Below are 23,295 nucleotides of genomic sequence, written 5' to 3'. Positions count from 1 at the left end.
AATAGCCAAGTTATGGAAACAGCCAAGATGCCCCATTACTGATGAATGGATTAAGAAAATGTGCTATTTATACATAACAGAATTTTACTCAGCCACAAAGAAGAATGAAATTTTGTCATTCACAAACAAATGGATGGAACTGGAGAACATCATCTTAAGTGAAGTTAGCCAGGCTCAGAAAGCCAAAAACAGTATGTTGTCCCTCATATGTGGATTACAGACCTAAAACAAATGCAGTAATATTATTGCACATGGGTCACACGCTAAGGGGAGAACATGCACAGGAGGAATAGGGAAAGGAAAGGAAAGCTAAAACTTGAAAAGTGTTTGATATGCTCACTGCAGAGGAGCGAATAAAGTAATCTTAAAGCGACAGAGGTCACTATGGAAAGGGGACCAGGAAGTAGTGAAGAGGTCTGGTAGAGATGAACCAATGTGGGTTGTAATACACATGTGCATGGAAGCAATGCTAGGAATCTCTCTTTATACTTATCCTTATCTCAACTAGCAAAAGTGTTATGTCTTTCTTGTTATCTCTTATATTTTCTCTTCAACAAAATTGGAGAACAGGCCAGAACAGGTTCTGCTTGTAAGTGAGGGGGATAGGGAAAGGGGAGGGGGGGGAAGGGGGGAAGAGATGGCCCAAACAATGTATACACATATAAATAAATGAATAAACAATTAAAAAAATAAAAAAGGTTTATGTGTACATATTGATATGCTTACACACAATCTGCTGATAGCACTTTTCTTTGGGGAACAGGACTGGTGAAAGGGTAAGCAGGGGGCAAGAGTTTTAGTTTTTATTTCAATATAGTGCTCATATTTATTAATTTAACACTTTATTTATATATTTGTTTATTTGAACTCACTTTTACCTTTCTTATTGAAATTAATTTAAACGTAAAAATTTCCACATGATTTGGTCCACACTCTAGCATCAAAGTGTTCTATCAAGCTCTACAGAGTCCACATTGTGTTCTGTAGGCTGTTTCCTATGCTGACAGATCAGATGGGTCAGAACCAGCAGGCAGGCAAACATCTCCAGCCATAGCTCTGCAGAAGCGCTGTCCAGGTTGTGGTGGGCTTCTGTGCCCCTGGAGGACTTTCTGTCCAGTGTGTCTGAACTCACATCTCCTGCAAATTCAGAACCCTGCACTGTGGAGCTTGATGTCCTCTGATGTGGACAGGTGCCCTTAGAAACAGGAGCATTTGCTGCCTATACTGAAATGCAGGGTAGGGGGCTGTGCCCAGGCTGATCCTAGGGTCAACTGCAGACACATCAGCCAGTTTCACTGTAACTCATTACAATTAGCCACTTAGTAGCATGACTGACTTAGCATGGTGGGGTATGTCTTACTGAAGATAATCTGCTAGTCGGAACCTCTTCAGGTAAGCACACTCATTCACCTTCCATCAGGCCATCATGGGTTTTACCTTTCATGTGGCTTTCCCCAGGTAATAGGAGCAATGTGCACAAACAATGCAAAGGAAAGGCCAAAATTCTGAGGCATCCCTAAGTTCATATATCTAACAAAGAAAATGTAGCAAAGAAGATATTAAGACACAAACTACATTCATGTAAAAAAAGGGATCGACTTTGTTGTAAAATATCCTTTTTGTCTTAATTTTGTTTCTATTAAGGACACACAATATCGCAGTATCCTTGCTGAAGAAACATGAGTTTGATTGGAAACTTTGACAGTCCCTGAAGTTTGTAGACCTTCCTCAACAACACCAGAACACAGGACTACATGACACCACTGAGGCTTGAGGTCTGACTTACAGACATGATACTGTGTGTGGGTCTGATATTTTTCATGCAGAAAGGACTTTTCCTTTCATTTTTCTTCAGTGATACAAAAGTTTCCTCCCACTTTAGAAGAGCATTGCTGCCTTCATTGATAATCTCTCCAGCTACATACAATCATGGCTGCCTTCTCAGCTTTCACTCAGATCAGGACAAGTACCTGCAGCTCCCGGTTGTGGTTCTCACACAGTAGCTGGAGAAACCTCAGGATGGGCTGCATGATGGAGATGGTAGGACTCACGGTCACTTCCTCCGCAGTGCGTTCCTCCGCACTGCCCACTTCTGGTCCTGCACACACGAGGTCAACTTCGGGATCCATCTCTCTTCTGTACACACAGTACGCTTTGGATGTTGCCGAGGTAGCTTCTGTCAGCTGCCCCTTCATTCCCTCTTTTAAATGTAGTGGACAATCTCTTGCTGAAAATAAAGCAGTACTCTCAAATTCCTGAACTAATTTTCTTTTACTAATTAAAGAAAATCAGGGACCCAAATTCCCTAACAATTGCATTAAAAATCATCTAACAATAGGCACAACAATATTCTGAAAGCGACTTGAGGTGGCAAGCAAAAAATTCATGTTTTCAGTGGTACCTAAGGAAAAATCCCAGTCTTAGGCTAGTCTTACAATTTTCTGATATATATGTGTATATATCAGTCAGAAAAACGTGTGCACATGCACACACCTATCCATAATTCACACAGACAAGAAGTAGAAGGAAAGGACAAACTTTACAATGTTACTCTTTTTTTTTTTTTTTGACGCTACTGGGGTTTGAACCCAGGGCCTTGTGCTTGCTAGGCAGGTGCTCTACCACTTCAACCACATTACTAACTTCACAATGTTAACATCTTTATGACTGGACTTCATAGATTGAAAACTTTGTTATTTCAAATACAAAGAGTCTTTTATTGTTTAGCACCATGAATTCTGTTCTTGAAGTTCAGTTTTCATGGTCACTTAAAAGGTTGCAGGTGGTTGTTTGCCACATATCATGATGAAATCAAGTGTGTTTCATGTCACCAGCTGCTTCATGCTGATTATGACTCATTTAAATTTGGTCCTGCAGGGCTGTTTGAGGGTCAAGCCCATGATTAAAACTCATTATGGACTGATGTCCAAGCTCAGAGACATGAGGGAATAATGAAACCAAGATAAGTGAGATGACAAAGGTAAGAGATTTAAGTGCTACATTACCTTCCAATCTCTTACTCCTTTTCCCAAAAACCCCAAAACATGTACCTCTCATTCGTGGTGCAGATGTCATGAGTTCGCTGTCCTCGTCTCTTTTTCTGCTCCCTAAATCTACAGTGTTAACTGTCACCGTTGACCGTATCTCTTTCTGAGCAGCCTTCATTCGATCATAGAGAACTTTGAAGAATTTTTCTGACTTTTTTTGTTCATGTAACTGCTGATAGAAAGAATACTGAAAGAAAGCACATTTTAAGATGTCAATAATGTCAAACTGGAGGAAATAGTGTTTTCATGCTTGAAGTAAACATAAGCATTTCAGATAAAAGCTCACATTTAAGGTGCTACACATTATTACTTCATAATTTGGCACTTGTACTATTTACTAAGTACTAAAAAGAGCCAGCATTTACTTAGTAATTTCCACTAAAATCCAACATATTTTGTGTGCTAGTTCACTCATTCTTCCCGATTATATTTTTTAAAAGTACAAGAGCACTGTAAGAAGTGGTATGGAAAGAGTTCTGTGATTCTCACATTATTACAAGTCTTGCATTGATTCAACATGTATTTATTGCAAGCCTACTATGTGTCAGGTTCCACACTAGCTCCAAGGATAGAACTAAAGAGAAAAGCAACTCCAATCCCTGCCCTATGGGTTTGTAATCTAAAGTGAAGAACTGCCAGTAATCCAATATTTATCCTGTAAAAGTACAAGGTTATGTTAAGTGACAGAGTTATTTTCCTCTTTCGAAAATATAGTACATTTAATTTAGAATGTGTTACCATGACAACCACACTCATGGAGCCCAGTGATAAACAGGTACTAGGTTATCCAGTACTTCGTTAGCTATGTTGCTTTCCATGGGATCTAGGACAAATCCAACCTAAAATAATTTCTGCTTTACAGTGATCAACAATAAAGAAAGGATTCAACATCAAACGCCTAACAAAATGTATTTTAGTAAAATGCAGAAATGCTGAATGTGGGAACACTTGCCCTGTCGTCTGCTCCGTGCATTATGGAATGATCCAGAAGAAGAGGTAAGAGATAGGAAAGGTGATATACTCCAGACAAGACAGAATGTGAAGTGGATGGGGAAATTATAAGTGTTAATAATAAAATTATGACATTGATACAATACCAATAAGAGAAATGTACTAAAATCAAACACAATAATCCTGTGACTAAAGTGACAGAGAAACAGTGTGAAGGAAACATACAAAAGCACAGTGATTTCCGGATAAAGGAAGAACTGGTGAGATTCCAAAATAAGATAATCTGAACTGGCAAGTTTGCAGGATTTGGCCTTCTGTCTGGAACCATGGGCTTTAGGCTGTGGGACTTCCAGGGGAGCCTCTGAAGGCACCAGGTCTCATGGTGGTGTTGTCTGCCATTTTCTACATGGGCAAGGGTATATGGTGTTTTACACAGCCTCAGATGTCAGCTGCATACTTACAGGGGATGCTCCTATGTCTAGGGCCAGCAACCCTCAAGGAAGCTGGCCAGAGAAGCAGAGTAACCATAGCAACCACAGGGAAGCCAGCAAGCACGCATTAAGCTGATGTTTAAACCTTAGTATTTTTAATGTAATGAGGTTGCAGGATGGAAGGAGGTTCTAATAACTGGTCAGGAATTATGGAAGCATTGTGGCTCCACTGAGACAAAAGTTTTATAATTTGGATCACACCTTGGATATTGCTGGTCCAGCAGTGAGAGTGAACAGTGCACCCTCACTGGCACTTCATAGATTAATAAAATGACCTTTAATGAAGGTCAGTGACTTGCCTGGTATTATACAACTAGTAAGTGGTACAGCTAGGCTTTAAATTTGGGTTTTTCTACGTCTTATTTATTAAATAACATTATAAGTTCAGAGCAGCAGATTGTTTCCATAGATGACACTTTTTTAAACCCAGGACTCTATAGCATGAACAGCATGAGCTTAATGAAGATTAAAAAGAAAAATGTTTCAGCTGTAACTATACAATGTCAGCAGATAGCATAAGTGTCTCTTCTTACTACAGATAGAGTTTTCACTTATACAGCAGCACGGAATATAAGGAGAAGCTCCCAGGTTCTTTTCAGGAAAGCAAAGTAATGAATAAACACATCTTTGTGACAGAGGAATAACTTGGCCCTGAGGAGCAGGAGGCAGAGTGGACATGGCAGGCAGAGAAGGGAAGTGAAGTGATGAGCTAAAGAGGCAGAGAAAGCCAAGGGCATGATACAGAGTGAGTCAGCCAGCTATCCCTCCCGGGGTTAAGAATAGAAGGTTAGAAAGGAGCTGTTCACTGTGGCTTAGAGTGCCAAATCTGGAGCCAGACTCATGGATCCGATTTCTGACTGATCTCTAGGTAGCTTGTGAGCTTGGGCCTGTCTCCGTCTCTCCTTTGGTAAGATAGGGTAATATGCTACCTCACAGGTTGGTTGAGGGTTAAGCAACATATAACTCACTAAGAATGGTCCCTCATATTTAGAAGGCTTTATTTTTCTTATTGTTATTACTAGCATCTGACGTTGTCATATAAATTTTTCTTCTACCCTCTGCCACCAATCTATCTTTAATAAAGTATACTAAATACGTAAATTGACTCATGTAGTTAGGAGGGTAGAAAATAAAGCAGGGGCTTTGATTCATGTCTCTGTATAATAGGGGCAGGGCTGTAAGACATTCCATGAACCAAAAGCCAGATAATACTGGTTAAGGAGACAGTGAGAATGGAAATCCCCCAGGGAGTCTTGGGGAGGGATATGGTTTAGTCTGCCATAGGGCAAGGAACAGGATTCAAGATGATCGAAATTAGAATGGAAGCACCAGCCAGACTAGAGCCAGAAACACACAGCACATGGCTGGCACCAAGTGATATAATGATATACAACAATGTACAACAAAACTCAAAGGCGAGAAACCTGAGTAGGGAAAGGTGTCACAGCCCACCTTAAAAGAAATTTTTATATACAAATGTAATTAGATGCTGTTTCTTCAACAGGTATTTGCTGATTGGCTATAAGGGGCTGTGGAGGTAAAGAATAGCACATGACCTCTCAACTTTGAAGAAAGTTGAAATTTAATTGGAAGGGCAGATGTAACAAAAATAATAAAACAAAGCAGCACACAGTGTCCAGTGACTGTTAAAGAAATAACAGCTCCTATAGGAGCTCAGGGAAGGAGCAGCAGCCATATGTCCCAGCAAGGGAAGAAAGAGGAACTTGACCAGGATCGTTCGGTCATAGATACATTCATGCCTGAACATTTACTGAGAACTATATAGGATCAGACATGGTGCCAGACCCCAACAGTACAACCTTTAGGAATTGTTAATTTATTAGACAGTGTGCGGCACATATGCAGAGGACAACAAAGTTGCAAAACCACTGAAGATGTCTGCAGGGGCATCCAGGACCAGAAAAGAGTTCCAAGAGAAGTCTGCCGAGTTGAGTCCCTTGAAGAGGAGAAAACACCATGAGAAATCAATGCAATATATCTGAGGAACTGCAGAGTCTAGTATAGCTGATGCACAACAGAAAGAACAGCAGAGGGAAGAAGTGGGTGTGAAAGGGAAGCTAGAGGATATGAAGGGGTGAAATCATGGACTGTAGTAGGGAGTTTGCCTTTATAAGGACAATGACGGATCCAAAGCAGAAAGATCACACGTTTGGGGAAAGGGAGCTTTGAGGCACCAGGGAGAGCCATTTTGAGAAGGAATTAATTGGAAGCAGGCTACCTCTCGGAAAATTTCTGCTCACGAACAGATGAGGTGGATTGGTAACGAGGGATGGAGAAGCAGGGGTTGGAAACAGATGCACAAGATGTCAGGAGGGTAGTCAATGAGATCAGCTGTCAATGGGACATCCAGGGTGAGTGAGTTACAGTCAAGGCTGACCTTCAGTTTGGTCAGATGGTCAGGCATTGCTAGTCACCAAGACAGGTGATGAGAAGGGAAGAATGGGTATATGGAGAGTGACAATGGGTCCAACATGTTGACTTGTAGGACATTCCATTAAACGATTACAGGAGGACAACTGGTTAGAGTGTTTAGGGCTTGAGTGCGTGAGCTGAGAATTGTCAGCATATAGTGAACAAGCAAAATAAGAGAAGAGTCCAAAGAACCTTGGGAGGTGTTGGATTTGAGGGTTATCAGAGGAAGAGGAATCACCACAGGAGGCTGAGAAGAAGTGTAGGAAGGAGGAAGAGGGACTGGCGGAGGTGGTGTCCAAGACGCAGATAGAACAGATTTCCAGAAGAAGCCAGCCTCCAGTGACAAATGCATAGAAATATCAGGAGAATAATGACTGAATGATGCTTTGACTGTGAAGGATGTAGGGAATAACTTCCAGGAATTTAAAAGTGGGATATGTAGGATGAAGAAGGATATGTGTAATGACCAGAAACAAGAGTCTAGAAAGTAACATAACCTAAGGATCGCTCCTTATGTCAAGACATCCTTCATTCCCATCCTCTGAGTAAGTCTATATCTAACGCTATGCAGTTCCTGACACAATTTCTCCAGAGTCTCGACTGGATATGTTGGAGAAGACAAGGCAATTTCCAAAAGAACTCATTCATATTCCTCCAACACTTCCTTCTACAATGTCCCTCAGAGAGATTTGTGTCACAGCTTTAGCACCACAGGGATTTTCAACACTTTTATTTTTCCAACTAAGAAATGCCATTGTTTGGGCTGGCTGTGGTGGCCCACACCTATAATTCCAGCTACTCAGGAGACAGATTACTAACCAGGGCAAAAAAAGTGAGACGTTATCTGAAAAATAATTAAAGCTAAAAGGGCAGGGGGTGTGATTCAAGTGGCAAAGCACTAGCTAGTGTGGGCTATGACTTCAAATCCCAGTACCACTAAAAAAAAAAAGAAATATGGTTTGGAGGTTGTGTGCTACTTGTTGCTCCTGAGGCCTTGGATCCTGAAACGACTGCTACCAGATGTGTCAGACAGTTAAGTTCCTGTTGTTCAATATATTTGATGCTAGTTAAAGCAAAATGTTCCAGTTTTGAATTAAGAGATGGCTCTGCTTGCTGTGAATGGGGACAATGGATTTTGGAATTGTTAATTAATTGTAATTACATAGTTTCCTCCATGGACATAGGCAAATCCAGAAGGGCTAGGTTACTGAGTCACAGGGTGGGTGGACAGTGTGTTCTCAGGGATATGTCCAGGCCCTGGCCCACGCGGCCTGCTTTGCCTGGGCTGTGGAGAAGCTCTGGGCGACAGCAAGGCTTTCGCAGGGAAGCAGTGGCCAGCCTGTATGTGGTGGTGGACATGCTTCTTGCTGTGTACAGGGCTACTCCAGGGTGGTACTACAGGGATGCCACTAAGGATGCTCTACTGTGGGGAATACCATGTGAAACCCTGAAGTGTTGCCCTGAATCAGTGCCACAGGGAAAATGTGAAACACGGATTGTTTTAAAGCGGAAATGAGAAGATAGAAGAAACAAAAAACTTTCCCTTGGTTTCCATGACAGTGAACAAGACACAGAAGTAAGAATAGGATGCACATAATTAGCCAGTGAGCACCTGTGTTTGTGTGTTTCCTCCTTCCAGCAAGGCAATGCCAAGGAGAATGCTTTCTGAAAAAATCCGGTCGTTTTTGGTGTTCACTATAACATCGATGACGAGCTCTGACGCGCCTTCCTTGTCCAGCAGACACTGAATGTCAGACATTGAAATCCCCAGCTTATCCGTCTCCTGTCCAGAAAAGCTTCCTGTGGTGGGAGAAACGAGTGAATGAAGTCAAGTGCAGAATTTATTAGCACGCGATGTTTGACTTCTTACCATGAAAGTTAGATATAAACAAGGCTTGAGTTAAACAATACTAAATACTTGTAAAAATGGAAACATTTATTAAATGTCTCACACCTTTAATTAAATATTTTCTTCAAAAGTACTTTAGAAAAAGAAAACTACTTTATTTTTGTGCTTAATGTATATGCTAAGAAACTGTGACTTAGTTTAACTATTTTGCCAGAGTCACAAGGCAAAACCAATTGTAATGCTCAAAAGCTGTTATCTTATGAACCCCAAGCTGCACATGTGTAATAGAGGTTGCAAATGAGTATTTTACAGTTCTGATGTAACGGAAACTAGAGTTCCAGTGACGTCAAGATTTGTCAGGAGAATGGGCAAGTGAGAAGAGAGCGCAGCCTCACCTCCCACTTGTGCAGATTTGGAGTACGTTCCTGACAGGTGGCCACTCACACCAGCCCCATAATCACCTTTAAAGTATCGATTCAGGAGTATTTTTCGCAATGTGCTACCCTAAGAAGAAGGAGAAGAAAGTTATTGTTATCACTGCTTCTTTTTCTAATAAAAGTGAAAATGTCAATACATCAAAATGTATTTTATGGATGATGATGAGACATGGATAATGAGATTTTACACCGAATAATATTGTCTGGGGCAGAAATGTGTAATGTATCCCACTAAAATCATGATTGCTTTACCTCTCAAAATAAGAAAGAAGGCAGGAGGGAGCTTGTGAGGTGGTGGATGGGTCCCTGGCACAGGCTGTGGCAACAGTTCTGTGGCTGTGTCCTTATCTCCAAACTCACTGCCTAGTGCACATTAAATACATGCTTTTTGTGTGTCAGTCACATCTTAATAAAGTGGTTTCATCAGAGTTTGGTTCTCCCAAATAAAAAATAAATTATGGTATTTTCAATGGAATGTACTAGAAAAATCACAAATTAGGTAATAGCTGGAAGTCCTGTATTGGTAAAAATGTCAGCAGTGCCTAAAGAAAGCAGAGTAACAAAAACCCTGAGAACTGGGTAATGTGAGACCTTATGGGAGCTTAGCAGAAGCTGAAAATGACCTAGGTGTACAGCAGAGGTATAAAAATTAACCTGAGACAGGGTGAATTACATTCAAACTCTGAGAAGCTTTGTTCAGAAGACAGTGTATCCCTTCATAAAACATATAATTCAAAAATTCCTAAGTCTTCAACTTTGTACTGACTACGATTTTTAAAAATAATAAATTTTGCAATACAATTGCTTGCATGTATAGAAGAAACACAGGTGAAAACTCCAGCTCTTTCCTTTCATTGGTTAGTATTTATTTAATAAAAGTATTACTTAAAGAACACTTGTTTAAACTATTTAAATCAACACAGCTACTCATCTTGCAGGTGAAGAAAGTAAGGCCCAAGTGCCTATGCAGACTTGAGTCTTGATTGCAAAATCCAGCCATTTCCCCAAGCACCCGCTGTAACAGGTGGCTGACATTGTACCCGTCTCTCCCTCCTGCTTTGCCAAGTTCTTTCTCAAGTCTTGAAGGCTTTGCCCTCAGGTCTGGCTTTGGGCTCCCTGCCTCATCTGCAATTCCATCAGATCCTTGGCTGCACAATTGTCTCACTCAGCCTTGACCTTGTTTTCCTACGCTTCTCACTGTTTCCACTTAGGTTTCCTTAGCTCTGCCTGGAGGTTCTCCTGGCACTTCAAACTCAGCTTTTCAGAATGGAATATTCCTTCTCTCTTACACAGGTTTTCCTCTCAATAGCAACTCATGTTAAGGAGATTGCAGCCATGCTGCTTGCTAAGGCTCCAATGTGAAGGAATCACTAACTCCCTCCCCCATCCTGATGATGATTTCTGAAATCCTACCTGTGTGACTCTAGCTTCCAGCACAGCCTTCAAACATTACTGTTTTAACCAAATTGAGCTATGTGATCATTTCTCAACCAAAGCTTTCTAAGTCTATGTCTTTGTTTGCTTCACAGTCTGTGCTGAGTACTTATGGGCAGGTCCTGTCTTCCCTCTTCGTTCTAGTATCCATTAGGTGCCTATGGATTCAGGCATTACCCTAAGTGAGTTAGCTGTAAGCCTCCTCTCAAAGAGCTTAAAGGAGTGAATTCAGTCACTAGGTCTTGTAGATGCACCTAAGAGGAAGCAGTCAACTCTGAGGAGGATCCTAGGGCATGCATTCTCTTCCAGCATCAGAGCAAGCCTGCCTGTGCACAGCCAACAAGCAATAAGTATGTCCTCATTGTTACAGTGCAATATTTTAATAGCCACTCATGGTTCATGCTTGCTTATCTTTTATGACTGTGACTTTCACTTATGGATACTTTAATTCTTGGAGCACAGACAGCTGTCATTGCTTTCCATTGCATGTTTTCTTCCTTTAAAATCTTTTCATACAGAGCTGTAGTGAGTAAATGTGATTACTAATCTTGGATGAAACAGAGGTGTGAGAGCTTTCCTACCACTGAATGCACCTCTGCTATCTTAGAAAACCTAAGTTAGCACCTAGAGGAGAAATAAAAGTAGCTATTACTTTTTTTTTTTTTTAAAGAGAAGGCCCTTTGTGCTGAATTTGTTCATCTGGTTTAAAAAATGATCCTTCCAAAAAGGGAGTAAAAACAAAATAAAGCATGTCTTTGGACTGAAATGGGCCTCTGCTATATATCTTCTTACAACAGGAAGAAGTGCCATGAAAGAAGGATTAGACTCAGAAACTCTGGGTTGGCAGGTATCACTGGGGAGAAAGTCTGAGGTCATATGAAGAGGTGCTGAGGCTCTGTAAAGCCAGCTCACTTTGTAGAACTAACCATGGCTCTCGTCCCCACAGACACTCACACCAGCCCTGCAACACACAACTGATATGTCTGTAATGCACAAAAGCTATGAGATGTGAGGACCAGGCCTCCTTCCTTAGATTTGGTGTTGGTGTCAGGAAGGACCTGCTGTGAGTGGTGGGCTGGATCCTGGCAAACAACCTCCCTTTCACTCTGTAAGAATCTTTTATTCACACTTTTTAATAACACGACTCCAAGAATCCAACCAAGAAACAAAAACCATTTTTTTAAAAGAAAACTGTTTTCACCCTTTGCTTTATAAACTATCCTTTTATTGCTAAAAGAAGAAAATGTTTAAAAAATCAGAGACTACAATTGTATCACACTAAAAACTAAAATAACCATATTTATCAATAATTTAGAAATTTCTTTGGACAGATAAACTAAAAACAGGATGATAAACATGAGTCAAATAAGCAAAACTTTTATTATCCAATTTCTGCCTGGTCAGAAGCACGAATTTTCTGACTGTGAAGTTCTCAGAATGTCATAGAAAAGGGAGGGGCTCTCCACACTTCTGCTAACTCTGGAACCACAACACCAGGTTCAAATAACCTCTGTGTCATGTACAGACTGGGGGATCTTATGCAAATTACATCATTTCTCTGGACCTCAACCCCTTAATTGTCAAAGGGAAGAGTTACTGGACTCACCCTTGTAGAGTTTCTGTGATAACTCAGCAGTGAAAATTACATGAGGCACTGAGAATGGTCCCTAGCTCACCTGAAGGGCTATATGGGCTGTGCCCAGTTGATGGGACCCCAGCAGTGTTGAGGTTATCCGTATCACAGACTAGTTCAACCCTTGACCTTCTGCTCCCTTCCTTACGTCATACAAAAGTGAAAGATATTTCTAATACACTAAGAAAATGGCAAGAAATAAGTGACAAATGCTGAAATCCCAGTTTTTCCTATCAGTCAGTTAATGTAGTTGCATCATTGTGAGCAAAGCTATCCTAAAGCATGCATATATTTCACCATAAAAAAATGTAACTTATGACATCAACCAAAGTGGAAGAACATTCCACCTTGGTTCAAACATTGGGGGTTTTAGCTAAGAACTTTTTTGGTGCTAAAAATGGATGAAGAACTGCAGATGGAATAACACTCTATCTAAGTCATCTCCACTTAAGAATGGAAAACTCTGCCAGGTACCAGTGGCTCACACCTATAATCCCAGCTACTTAGGAGACTGAGATCCAGAGGATTGCAGTTCAAGGCAAGCCCAGGGAAATGGTTCACAAGACCCCATCTCAACTAATAGCTGGGCATATTACTATCAGGGGGCCGAGATGGGGAGGATTATGGTTCCGGGCTAGTAAGACTCCCCATCTCAATGGTAAAAAGCTGGATGAAGCAGCACATGCCTATCATCCCAGCTGCAGTGGGAAGGTAAAACAGGAGGATTGCAGTCCAGGATGGCTTGGAGATAGTGAGATCATATCTCCAAAACTACTAGAGCAAAAGAGCTGCAGGCATGGCTCAAGTAGCACAGTGCCTGCCCAGCAAGCGGAAAGCCCTAAGTTCAAACTCCAGGACCACCAAAATAAAAAACAAACAAACATAAAGAATGGAAAAACTGTCAATGTTACCACGTCACACTTTAGCATAGCTGCTGTTGTCATTCACCAGTTCTAACTTGAAGGATGAGAGGCAAGTCCTGGTCTCTGTCACCCCAGAGTGTTCTTGGTGGTCTGCACTGTCTAGGCTGGGTTACAGTGGTTGTAGCTTAGATGTAAGACACTTCCCCAAACTATTTTAACTCAAATAAAGTAACCATAGAGTCCTTGTCAGAAACGCTCATCAGAAATAATTGTCTCAAAGCTATGATCACCATGTGGAAACACATGAACTAATGGCCCCTAAGCCGTTTGGAAAGAATTCCACTAAAATGGAGACGTTTAACTTCTGTACTGCTGGTCAGATCGGATCCAAGACGAATTCCTGACTGGCCTCACACAGAAGGTGACTCTTTTGGGTTAGGCCAATGAGAGGAATGTCCTTTGTAAGGATCAGAGTCAATTCCAGGCCACAAGACACTGCTCTCAGTCAACGTCTTCAATGAACACATCCCAGATGTGCTGAGCGTACTGTAGCCAAGATAACTAGCAACCCCCTTTTGAAATCACAACAAAATATCTCCACAAAAGACATCTTTTGTGGCCAGAGACTTGTGCTGACAGTTTGTGAATATCTGGAAGAAATGACTTTCCCCTGGTCACTCCCTGTTAAGCTGAATCCAATGTATCAAAAATTAAACAACTCAGAAATTATTGCCTTTCATAGACAGAAAGGATAACAAAAATTCATTAATACGAGAAAGGACTAAAGATTTCCTTTCATTTTGGGAAGTTCAGGTTGGGAGTGAAGACTTCGGGGATGCAATATTTGAGAACTAATGCCATGTTTGTTCCTAACCATTTGGGAAAATGCACTGAAGTTATTTCTCTCCACAATGGAGAATCTAATCAAGATATTATGATTCTAGGATAAAAATATCCTAGAAAATGAAGCCCCTGATTAGATGGAAATTCAAAAGGTAATAAAAACACACAGTAAAGATATTTAACTTAGGATTTTTCCTTAAAGCTACTCATCAGTTTGGACATGATCTGTAAGGAGTCACTCATCTACCTCTAGTAACAACTGTTTCGTGTTGATATTAAACTCGGTATAGCATAATCTGTGTTTCTACAACTTCTTGGTTTAATAACACAATTAGATATTTTTCTCACTTGAATTTCTGGCAGAAGGGAGGAATACTTCGCATTTCAAATACAGTATTGTAACAAGTATGTCCTAAGGGAATTATTACAGTCAACCACCTTTGTAGGCAACTCCTTCTATAATATGGCTATCTAATGGTTGAACGTCTGGTCTCTGGGTCTAAAAAGTGGGTGCCAATGTCTTTCCCTGTTGCTTTTGCTCAGCTTTCTTCAGATGAGAAACTCAAGTTTCTATAGTAGCTGCTATATATATTCACAGTGCGCTCTTTACCAACACAATGACGTAATCATTGCACACCTGAAGAATACAGATGCCTCAGTAATTATAGTAGTGGGCCTTGTGAAAAATAAATGAATGCAAAGTTTTAGAACCAATTATGCATATACAATGACATCCACTTCCAAGTTCCTTCCTTCCTTGTTTTTACTAATTATAACATTTGCTCCATTTCTACCGTGCAGAAAAGGGGCTACAAAAAAGTGATTCTGCACATTTGCCAAAAAGAATTTTTAAATACATAAAGTGGGAACACACAGTGCTGTTTTTCAATATAAATAAGCCTCACCAGACCATTTGATCCCATTTGTGAAACTTAAATATTTAAACATTAAATCATAATGCTTCAACATTTGATTGAGGGTGCTAGACGTAAGAGTAACTTTAGCAGTCTTCCCAGGTTCATCACATATCCTGGCTTTCAGACAAATGGGGCTGCTAAGAAGGCTTTGCTAGGGGATGATTCCATGGCCCTTAAGTGAAGGAAACTGTTTATTTTCTTGAGGGTGTAATAAAAGCCTCTTGGTATTTCAGTTCCAGGAGGCATACGAACTACCTTAGACTCAACAAGCTCTCTCATCTCAATCATCTTAAATACAGAGTCAGGTTAAATTCAAAGGACGAGGACTTTCAAGCCTCCATCCAAAGTACTTGGGGGTACATTTAACTGTTGGTGATTCTTCAGTTTTCTGAATGAGCACTGTTCATCTGAACTCCAGAACATGAAGATAGAAAGTTGAGGGGAGTGAATAAGCAAGAGAGCTGCAGACAAGTTTTAAATTTCATTTTCTTATTGAAGAAAAGCTGCTGGACTACACATCATAAATCACCACCTCATGAAATTACACTCAGCTGGCAGAGGCACATAGCCACAAAAGTTAAGCCTGTAATCGCAGGGTACTCAGTACAGGAAACTCTCGAGTACTCTGCTGCCGAAAAGTGGAATGAATGCCAATGCAAGTGTGCGCACACACACCAAAGGCTGGGCAAATGGAATTTCAGGTAGAAATTCCCAAGCTTTGGCAGAACGTGTTGCTGAGGGGTGGCATGGTAAACTCCAGAGAACACTAGAGGAAAAAGCAGGGTGAGAGATCTCGATCTGAATGACAACATCCACTACAACTGGAGAGGGGTCTTCTTCCTGGGTGATGGGGAAAGTCATATTTAGCTGGCTATTTGAAGCTCTGTCCTCAGGAGATGCATGAATCCCATTACATTCCTAAAATCATGTAGCAAAGACCGAGGCTGAGATTTCTTTTTGGAAGGTGGTGTGACTGGAGGTGAATGATATACAAAAGGAGGCAAGACAGCATCCTCCTGGCCTGTATCCACCACATTTCTGTTTCCATGGCGTCTCTCGCACTCTCGACATCAGGGCAGGCCATGAGGGCCAGGATGTGCTCTACTGATCTGTAACCAAGACAGTGTGGCTCACAGGGCTGTGAGAGGCCCAGGATAGCTGGCTAGGGAACAGTGAAGCAGGGGACACACACATGCACACACACACGTGAGTGTACATACTCACACACTTATCAGTGACTAAGAAAGAACTCCTTCTTTTTCTCCAAAATACTAGAAACTGCACTTAAACACTAGGCTTGTATTACTTATCAATCAATGCAAATATCTGACAAAAGAAAGAGGAAGCTAAATTTTAATTAATTCAGAATTAATTTAGAATTTCCTCAGAGAGGAAAAAAGTATTTATGGAGTGTATGAAATGAAGAAGAATTCTTCGTAGTTCAGTTTCAAAGGGAAGGACTGAGTATTCAGTCAGATTCTTACACATGGATTAATCCACAGTATGTTCAATTTAAGGAAGTACCCTTATTTGGAAAGCCACGTGCTTTACTGGAAATGGCAATGTTTTGGAGATGAATGGAACTGGTTCAGTTCTGGGTTTTGCCACTTACTGGCTTTGTAATTTCAAGAATTTTACTCAACTGCCCTCAGACTCAATTATGGGTACCGACAGATAATAATAACCAAACCACAAGGCTATTGAAGGATTAGAAATTATATAGGAAAGGCTTTCTGTTTGTTGCCATGAGTGTTAAGTACACATTGCTATAATATTTTATTTAATGATTAAAGAAAACAAGCTTTAATCTGGGAAGATCTGCACACCCCATGACATATGGGCATTAAGCGCCCAGTGTTAAATGTCGAGTTCCAACCTTCTACACATTTCTAAAAGAGGAAAAATTAAAAGCAGAATTAATTTTGTAGATTACTTTAAAGAAAACTTGACGAATATGTTATGCTGTCGTGAAAAGAACACCTACATGCCAAAAGATTTCACCCACATCTGGGGCAAGTGCAAAGCAGAAGCCAACTTAGATCAGGTTTCGTGAAGTCGGGTTAGAAACAAGTCAGTATTCTGTGTTCCATGAGAAAGAGCTATCACCTCTTCCGATTTTTACTTTTAACATAACACGTGTAAGGAATGCACTAGATGCATTTATAATGGTATTATCATGTGGTGATGGTTCATCAGGAAAGTCTGTGCTTGCTAACCAGTTCTCCTGTAGCCACCCGCTGGCCTCCCTCCACTCAGTATTTAGAGGCTTGTAGACAACAGGGACCAGCATTCAGAATACATGATGACACAGACTGTTCATATCAGCAAGACAGTGATACTCTCATAGAAAAGAGGTTTTTATGTAGGAACATATGTGGCTGATGGGAACGCTCACTTCACCAGGGATCAGGAAAATGCAAATGAAGATTGCAGGTACCATGTTTACACCAATAGGTTGGAAAATTAAGAAACAAATGCAGGAGGAGAATGTGGGCCTGCAGACTGGAACCACCACTCCAGAAAACACATCAATCCAGGCGCTCAGGCAAACAGGCATCCCAGGGGACTAGCAGCATCAGGTCCCAGAGCGTCATCCTAGCATCAGTAGCAAGAGCAAAGCAGACAGGCAGAAAACACCGGGAATCAATTCAGATGACCACTGAGGAGAGCAGGCAGAAAAAGCATGACACATTTCCAGAGTGGATATTACACCATGCTAACCAGGAATTAACTAGTCTTGTGGCAGCATATTACCTCAGTGAGACTCAGAAACACAATACTGAGAGCAAACAAGTGGGTGCTGGCAGACCAGGCAGCATGGCATCGAGCATGTGAGCCACCAGAGCACACAGGTACATACAAATGGCAGGTAACGCTCTTCAGTATCTGGGGACTCATGAATCTTCATTCTATTATTATGCCTTATAATTAAATTGTGTTGTACACATTCTTTTATGTAAACTCACTACAATATTTTTAAGTACTTCAGAAATATTAGCCATCACGACTACTTCCTACATGTGACGTTCTCTTGCTTTCCAGTCTGAATACTGACTAAAATCCACAGCAGGCTTTAGGTAAAGGTTTGTTGTCCAGCACCTAGGTCTCAAACCACTGTGATCACTGTCCACTGAACCAATCTACGTCCCCCTCCTGCCACCTAAGGCTTGCAGTCTCGTTCCGTTCCTTCAGCTTCAACCCACCAGGGGACAATGTTCCCTTTCCTAGACATGCTGTGAGTGCTGGTCCTCAGCCTAGACCTCCGCTCAACCACATCTTCGGGAGGGGCGTATTCTCTAATCTTACCATGTTGATACTCTCATGCCTCATACTTGACCCTGTCGTCAATCTCCTGTTTGTCTGCACCGTTCTCTCACTGACTTTTGTCGCCCTCCACTAGATTATGGGCATAATGAAGAGGGAGATGGGGTCCTCTCTTCTGATAAACCAATGACTCTCACACCTAGCCAGCAACCTAGCACTTAAGTACTCAGTAAATATTTTGAATGAATTATGAGTCAATAACATTGAATGTGGCAGTACTACATTTACTCTCATCCATTCAAGGACTAAAAGATACACGCTTTATGTCATCTCTTAGAACTGCCACAAATGTTTGAGATATAGTCAATGTTACTTGCACATTAAATATTTTTAGTATATAATCTCATGTCCCATCCTTCTCTGGCTGAAAGAAGGAACTTGTGTTAGAATCCAATGAGTAAATGTCAAAACACTTAAACGTAAGGACCCATTCCAACATTCAGTCTGGAGAAGTGAAATACTAGTTGACGGCAGCAGATGCTACTGCAAGTGTGTGCTGGTTCAGTCCAGCTCCCTCCACCACCAGCATGTATCCAAACGGGATTTTCATATCTTACCGAAAACCACAGCTACTGTCCTGATGCTGTACACCACGCAAGAGTCTGAGTCATAGTCTAGCTCCTCACATTATCTGAGTTTGCCAGTTTAAAAAGAGTTAAAGCCTTTTAAAATACTATGTTTGAGCATGTTTACCATTTATCTCAAAAATATAAAATTAAAGATAATTGTGTTACCTCATTTTTCTTCATAAAATAAAGTTTCATTGGTGTTTATTATACAAAAATTGTGATTTTTTAAAAATTTTTTTTATTTTGAGAAGGGTCTTGCTCTGCAGCTCAGGCTGGCTTCACTCACAATCTGCCTGCCTCAGACTTGCAAGTGCTAGGATTACAGACTTGTAATTTTGATAATTTCCCAAATTTTGATGCATTTGCTCACATGACCATTTATTTTGCTATGTTAATATATGCAATTATGTGCTCTCATGAGCTCCTGTGTTTTATATATAACGTATAACTCTCAAAACTTCACAGAAAAAACCTGAGGCACTGATGTAGAATGAATGAAAAACAGACATTCATTAAATTTTCATCAACATCTCAACGCGCCATCACAATTATTACCCTGAGAAAGGGCTTTAGTTCAAATAACTTGAAATGTCTACCTTAGGAATGGTCTTCTTCAGAAAGTCTTTGACTAGATTTCTTATGGTTTTCTGAATGCTCTTTTGAAAATAATTTTGATGTCCTGTGGCATATGCCCTAGAAGGTATTTGTTAGAATAATAACTAGTCATTCTGCTTCCTCACTACCATGTGGTGCTGGCATTCACTTCAAGAACATGGACTTTCAGACTTGTGAACCACCTGTGGAAGCACCGATGTCTGAGCTACCTCTGAGGCCAGGTGGGCAAGCATAGCACTTTTCTGTTATCACTGATTCTAACACACCTTTTTCTCAGCTTTTGACATTTCTGAATTATAGGTTACTTTAAAAATCAATGCTGTACCACAGGTTAATTACCAACATTCCTTTTCTTTCTAATGATATAGGAAATTTTGGTAGGTCTTACAGTGTATGGCATTTTAGCACTGATGAAATGTTACTGAATGAAAAATAAACATGTCATTATAAAACTAACTAAGCTTCACACTGTGTGGCATCACTTTTATAGCCCTCTTGTAGTTCTCTAACATAAGAGGAAATCTTACCAGGGATTGGGATCTGATCTTTGCCACTGAACATTCTTAGTGCTATCCCTTTTCATGATGTTTGTCTGCATGCTACCCAAAAGCACCATCATTTTTACTCTTGATATCATATTTGAATTGGGTTTGCACTAAAATTAGAAAGAAAAATGACAATACTGACAGAGAGGAGGGGAATATTTATCTTACACCTCAGGAGCAATGGAAAAGCAAGTAAGTAACAGAGATGCACTTAGCTAATTTAATAACCCTCGATAACACCACATCTCTCTCCTTTAAAAACTGCCCCTCAGTACCACTTCCCATCTACTAAGATGTCTAAAATAAAAAAAGACAAACAGTAACATGTGGGCGAGGATGTGGAGAAATCAGGACCTGATACTCTGCTGATCAGGATATGAAAGAGGGCAGGTACTGAGGAAACTGAAAAATTAAAAACAGAGTCACCCCACAACCCAGCAATTCCACTTCTAACTGTACACTCAAGAGAAATTACAACATGTCCGAAAAGAGGTGGTCATGGTGGTGCACACCTATAATCTCAGCACTCAGGAGGCTCAAAAACAATCCCAAATTTGAGGCCAACATGAATTATGTAGCAAGTTCAAAGCCAACCAGGGCTAAACAGCACACAAAAAATTGTATGGGAACGTTTATGGCAACATTATTCAAAACAATCATCCCAATAATCCCAGCTACTCAGGAGGATCGTAAGTTCAGGGCCAGCCTAGGCAGTTAGCAAGAACCTATCTCAAAAACAAAAAACTGAGACGAAGGGAGTGGGTGCATGGCTCAAGGTAAAGTGCCAAGGCCTGGGTTCAGTTCCAAGGATCACAGAAAACCAAAAAATAAATAAAACAGAACCAACCCAAATGTCCATCGAGTGATGAGTAGGTGAACAGAATGTGGACTAAGCACACGAGGGAATATTATCTGTCAATAAAAGGTGTGAAGTACTGCCACATGCTATGACCTGGATGAGCCCTGAAAACATTCTGTGGCGTAAAAGATCCCAAGGGACCATGTACTGTATAGTCCTTCACATGAGATGGGCAGCTCTGGAAAATTCACAGGGATTCACAGAGCTAGAAAGTGGGTCACTGGTATTGGAGACAACGGGGAGTGGTGAAAATGGTTCTAAATTTAGACACTGATACTGGCTGCAAACCTGTGAGTATATGAAATTCTACTGAGTGGTACATTTTAGCAGCATGACTGCTATAAGCTGTAATAAAAACAGAAAATAAATCTATTAGCTTGGTTAAGGAAAATGACTCTTTAAGTGATTTAAGAGTATATCTCTTAAAAGAAAAAAATAAAGTCAGTTTTGTCCACATCTTTGCTAAGCAGCTGAGCTGTTATTTTCTACAAAGTTCCAGCATGGAAGTACATCTGTGCAACAGATGTGTTAAATGTTACATCTGTTAGTAAAATGTAGCAAGCCTCAAACTGCTAATTAAATACCAAGTTGTATGTGTCAATTAGGAGCCATTTCTCGTTAAAACTGCCTAAAGTTGAAGGCACAATAAATTGAGCTACATTGGTGACTGTTTGTGTCTTGACCTGTGTGGGAAGGCAGTCCAGTGCACTGAATGTAGGCTAGACAGTTTCCATGGAAACCTCACACAACTTGAAGTGCAGAAACTCAAAATTATAAACAACTTCATGGAAATTATGCTTTGTAAAATATTTTTTTTTAATGCACAAACAAAAATCCTCATCTCCCTCAAAAAGACGCCAGCATTTCTGTTACTGGTAAGTCACTGTAGGTTTTGGGGGAGAAAGGAGGATACATGTTTAAAGTTACATTAGAGTTCATATTAGAGAGAGATTCCAAGTATCTCTCTTCATAAGCTTTACAGCAGACCTCAAGAGTTTAAAAATACACAGCTTTTATAGAACCAACTCCAGTGAGTTATTCCAGCCAAGTTTAACTCATCTGCCACTGCATACTAATATGCTGGTCTTTGCAAGTAACACACACTATAATTACAAACAGGCGACTCCACCCACCACCCTTGACTCCTTCCCATGAAATATGGCTACATTATCTTCCAGATGTAGCGTAAGAGCCACATGGCACTGCCAACCATTTCAGAGTTAAACAAAGCATGAGAGCAACTCATGCAGCTTCCAGCAGGAAAGAGGCACTCCCCCACCACGCTGCTGAGAAGACCTGACCACACACCTTTCAGAGTTTAGAGAGAGGAACGAGGATGTCACCACATCAGCCTTTTCTATGGCCCCAAAACCACTATTAGGCAACCAAGCCCTAGTCTTTATCTATGGATAAGCAACGTTCATGGAAATGTAGTCTTTTTTTTTTTCTTTCATTATTCATATGTGCATACAAAGCTTGGGTCATTTCTCCCCCCTGCCCCCACCCCCTCCCTTACCACCCACTCCGCCCCCTCCCTCTCCCCCCCACCCCCTCAATACCCAGCAGAAACTATTTTGCCCTTATCTCTAATTTTGTTGTAGCATTGCAAGGGGCCACATGAGTAAGGGAAAGGACACACTGTGGTAAGGAGACAAATGAATCAGTGGGTTTTAATCCAATTAATCTAGTACTGGATTAGGTATCAGGACAACTTCTCTGATCTTATCTGTCTCACTTGGTGCTCACACAAGCTCACGTCTAGTTTAGCAGCAAGTGTCAACTGCGTTACTCTTCCCATACATTTCTGAACAGTGTACATTTGTTTTAATTTGATGTAAAATCAAGATGACTTTTTGAAAAGATTAGAAAATGTTTGCAAGAAGTGTTGAGAGCAGGAATTGGTGGTAAATGATCACAAAAATAACTCAACTAGAGAAACAGCCAAAATAAACAGAACTCCACAGCAACAGGTTTTCTCCACTGTTGGGTCTTCTTCACCATCATCTTGACTCCCCGTTCTCCCCATTCACTACATCTCCTTCACCTAACCTCCAGCTGGTCCTTCTTGAAGTCCCTTGTACTTCTGTATCCAAGTCTTCAAAGGCAGGCAGATCTCAACTTGTGTCACCCCATGGTGGGCAGCAGGGCCCTCGCACCTCAGCACACTCGTGCTCACAGGCACACACTCGTGCTCACAGGCACACACTCACAGACATGCACAAGCAGAGACACATGCACGCATGCTCACAGACATACCCACACACGCACAGACACAGACACATGCACATGTGTGTGAGCGTGCTCACAGATACACACACATGCAACCACGCAAACACGCATGTGCACACTCACAGGTACACACACACACACTCTCTCTCTCTCTCTCTCTCTCTCTCTCTCTCACCTTTTCTTTCCCTGTGTTAGTCCCTGAATAGATTCAGTCTCATAAAATCGACCCAGGAAGAAAACCACCTGACTTTAGGCC

General features: G+C 40.9%; 1 protein-coding gene across 8 annotated transcripts in view; it reads right to left on the bottom strand.

Moving 5' to 3' along the window:
* Itpr2 (inositol 1,4,5-trisphosphate receptor type 2) overlaps positions 1 to 23,295 on the bottom strand; it is an 842,075-nt gene that overhangs the window by 558,391 nt on the left and 260,389 nt on the right. For all 8 annotated transcript variants that reach the window (XM_074075818.1, XM_074075817.1, XM_074075816.1 and 5 more), the window contains 4 exons: positions 9,167 to 9,275; positions 8,535 to 8,722; positions 3,051 to 3,234; positions 1,971 to 2,227 (listed from right to left, as the gene is read on the bottom strand). In XM_074075818.1, the coding sequence (XP_073931919.1) occupies positions 1,971 to 2,227; positions 3,051 to 3,234; positions 8,535 to 8,722; positions 9,167 to 9,275 (738 nt within the window). The remainder of the gene's footprint in view (positions 1 to 1,970; positions 2,228 to 3,050; positions 3,235 to 8,534; positions 8,723 to 9,166; positions 9,276 to 23,295) is intronic.

Source organism: Castor canadensis, chromosome 6 (genome assembly GCF_047511655.1).
Source record: "Castor canadensis chromosome 6, mCasCan1.hap1v2, whole genome shotgun sequence".
Lineage (NCBI taxonomy): Eukaryota > Metazoa > Chordata > Mammalia > Rodentia > Castoridae > Castor > Castor canadensis.
Note: the sequence above shows the minus strand (reverse complement) of the source record. Positions and strands in the feature narration are given on the sequence as shown.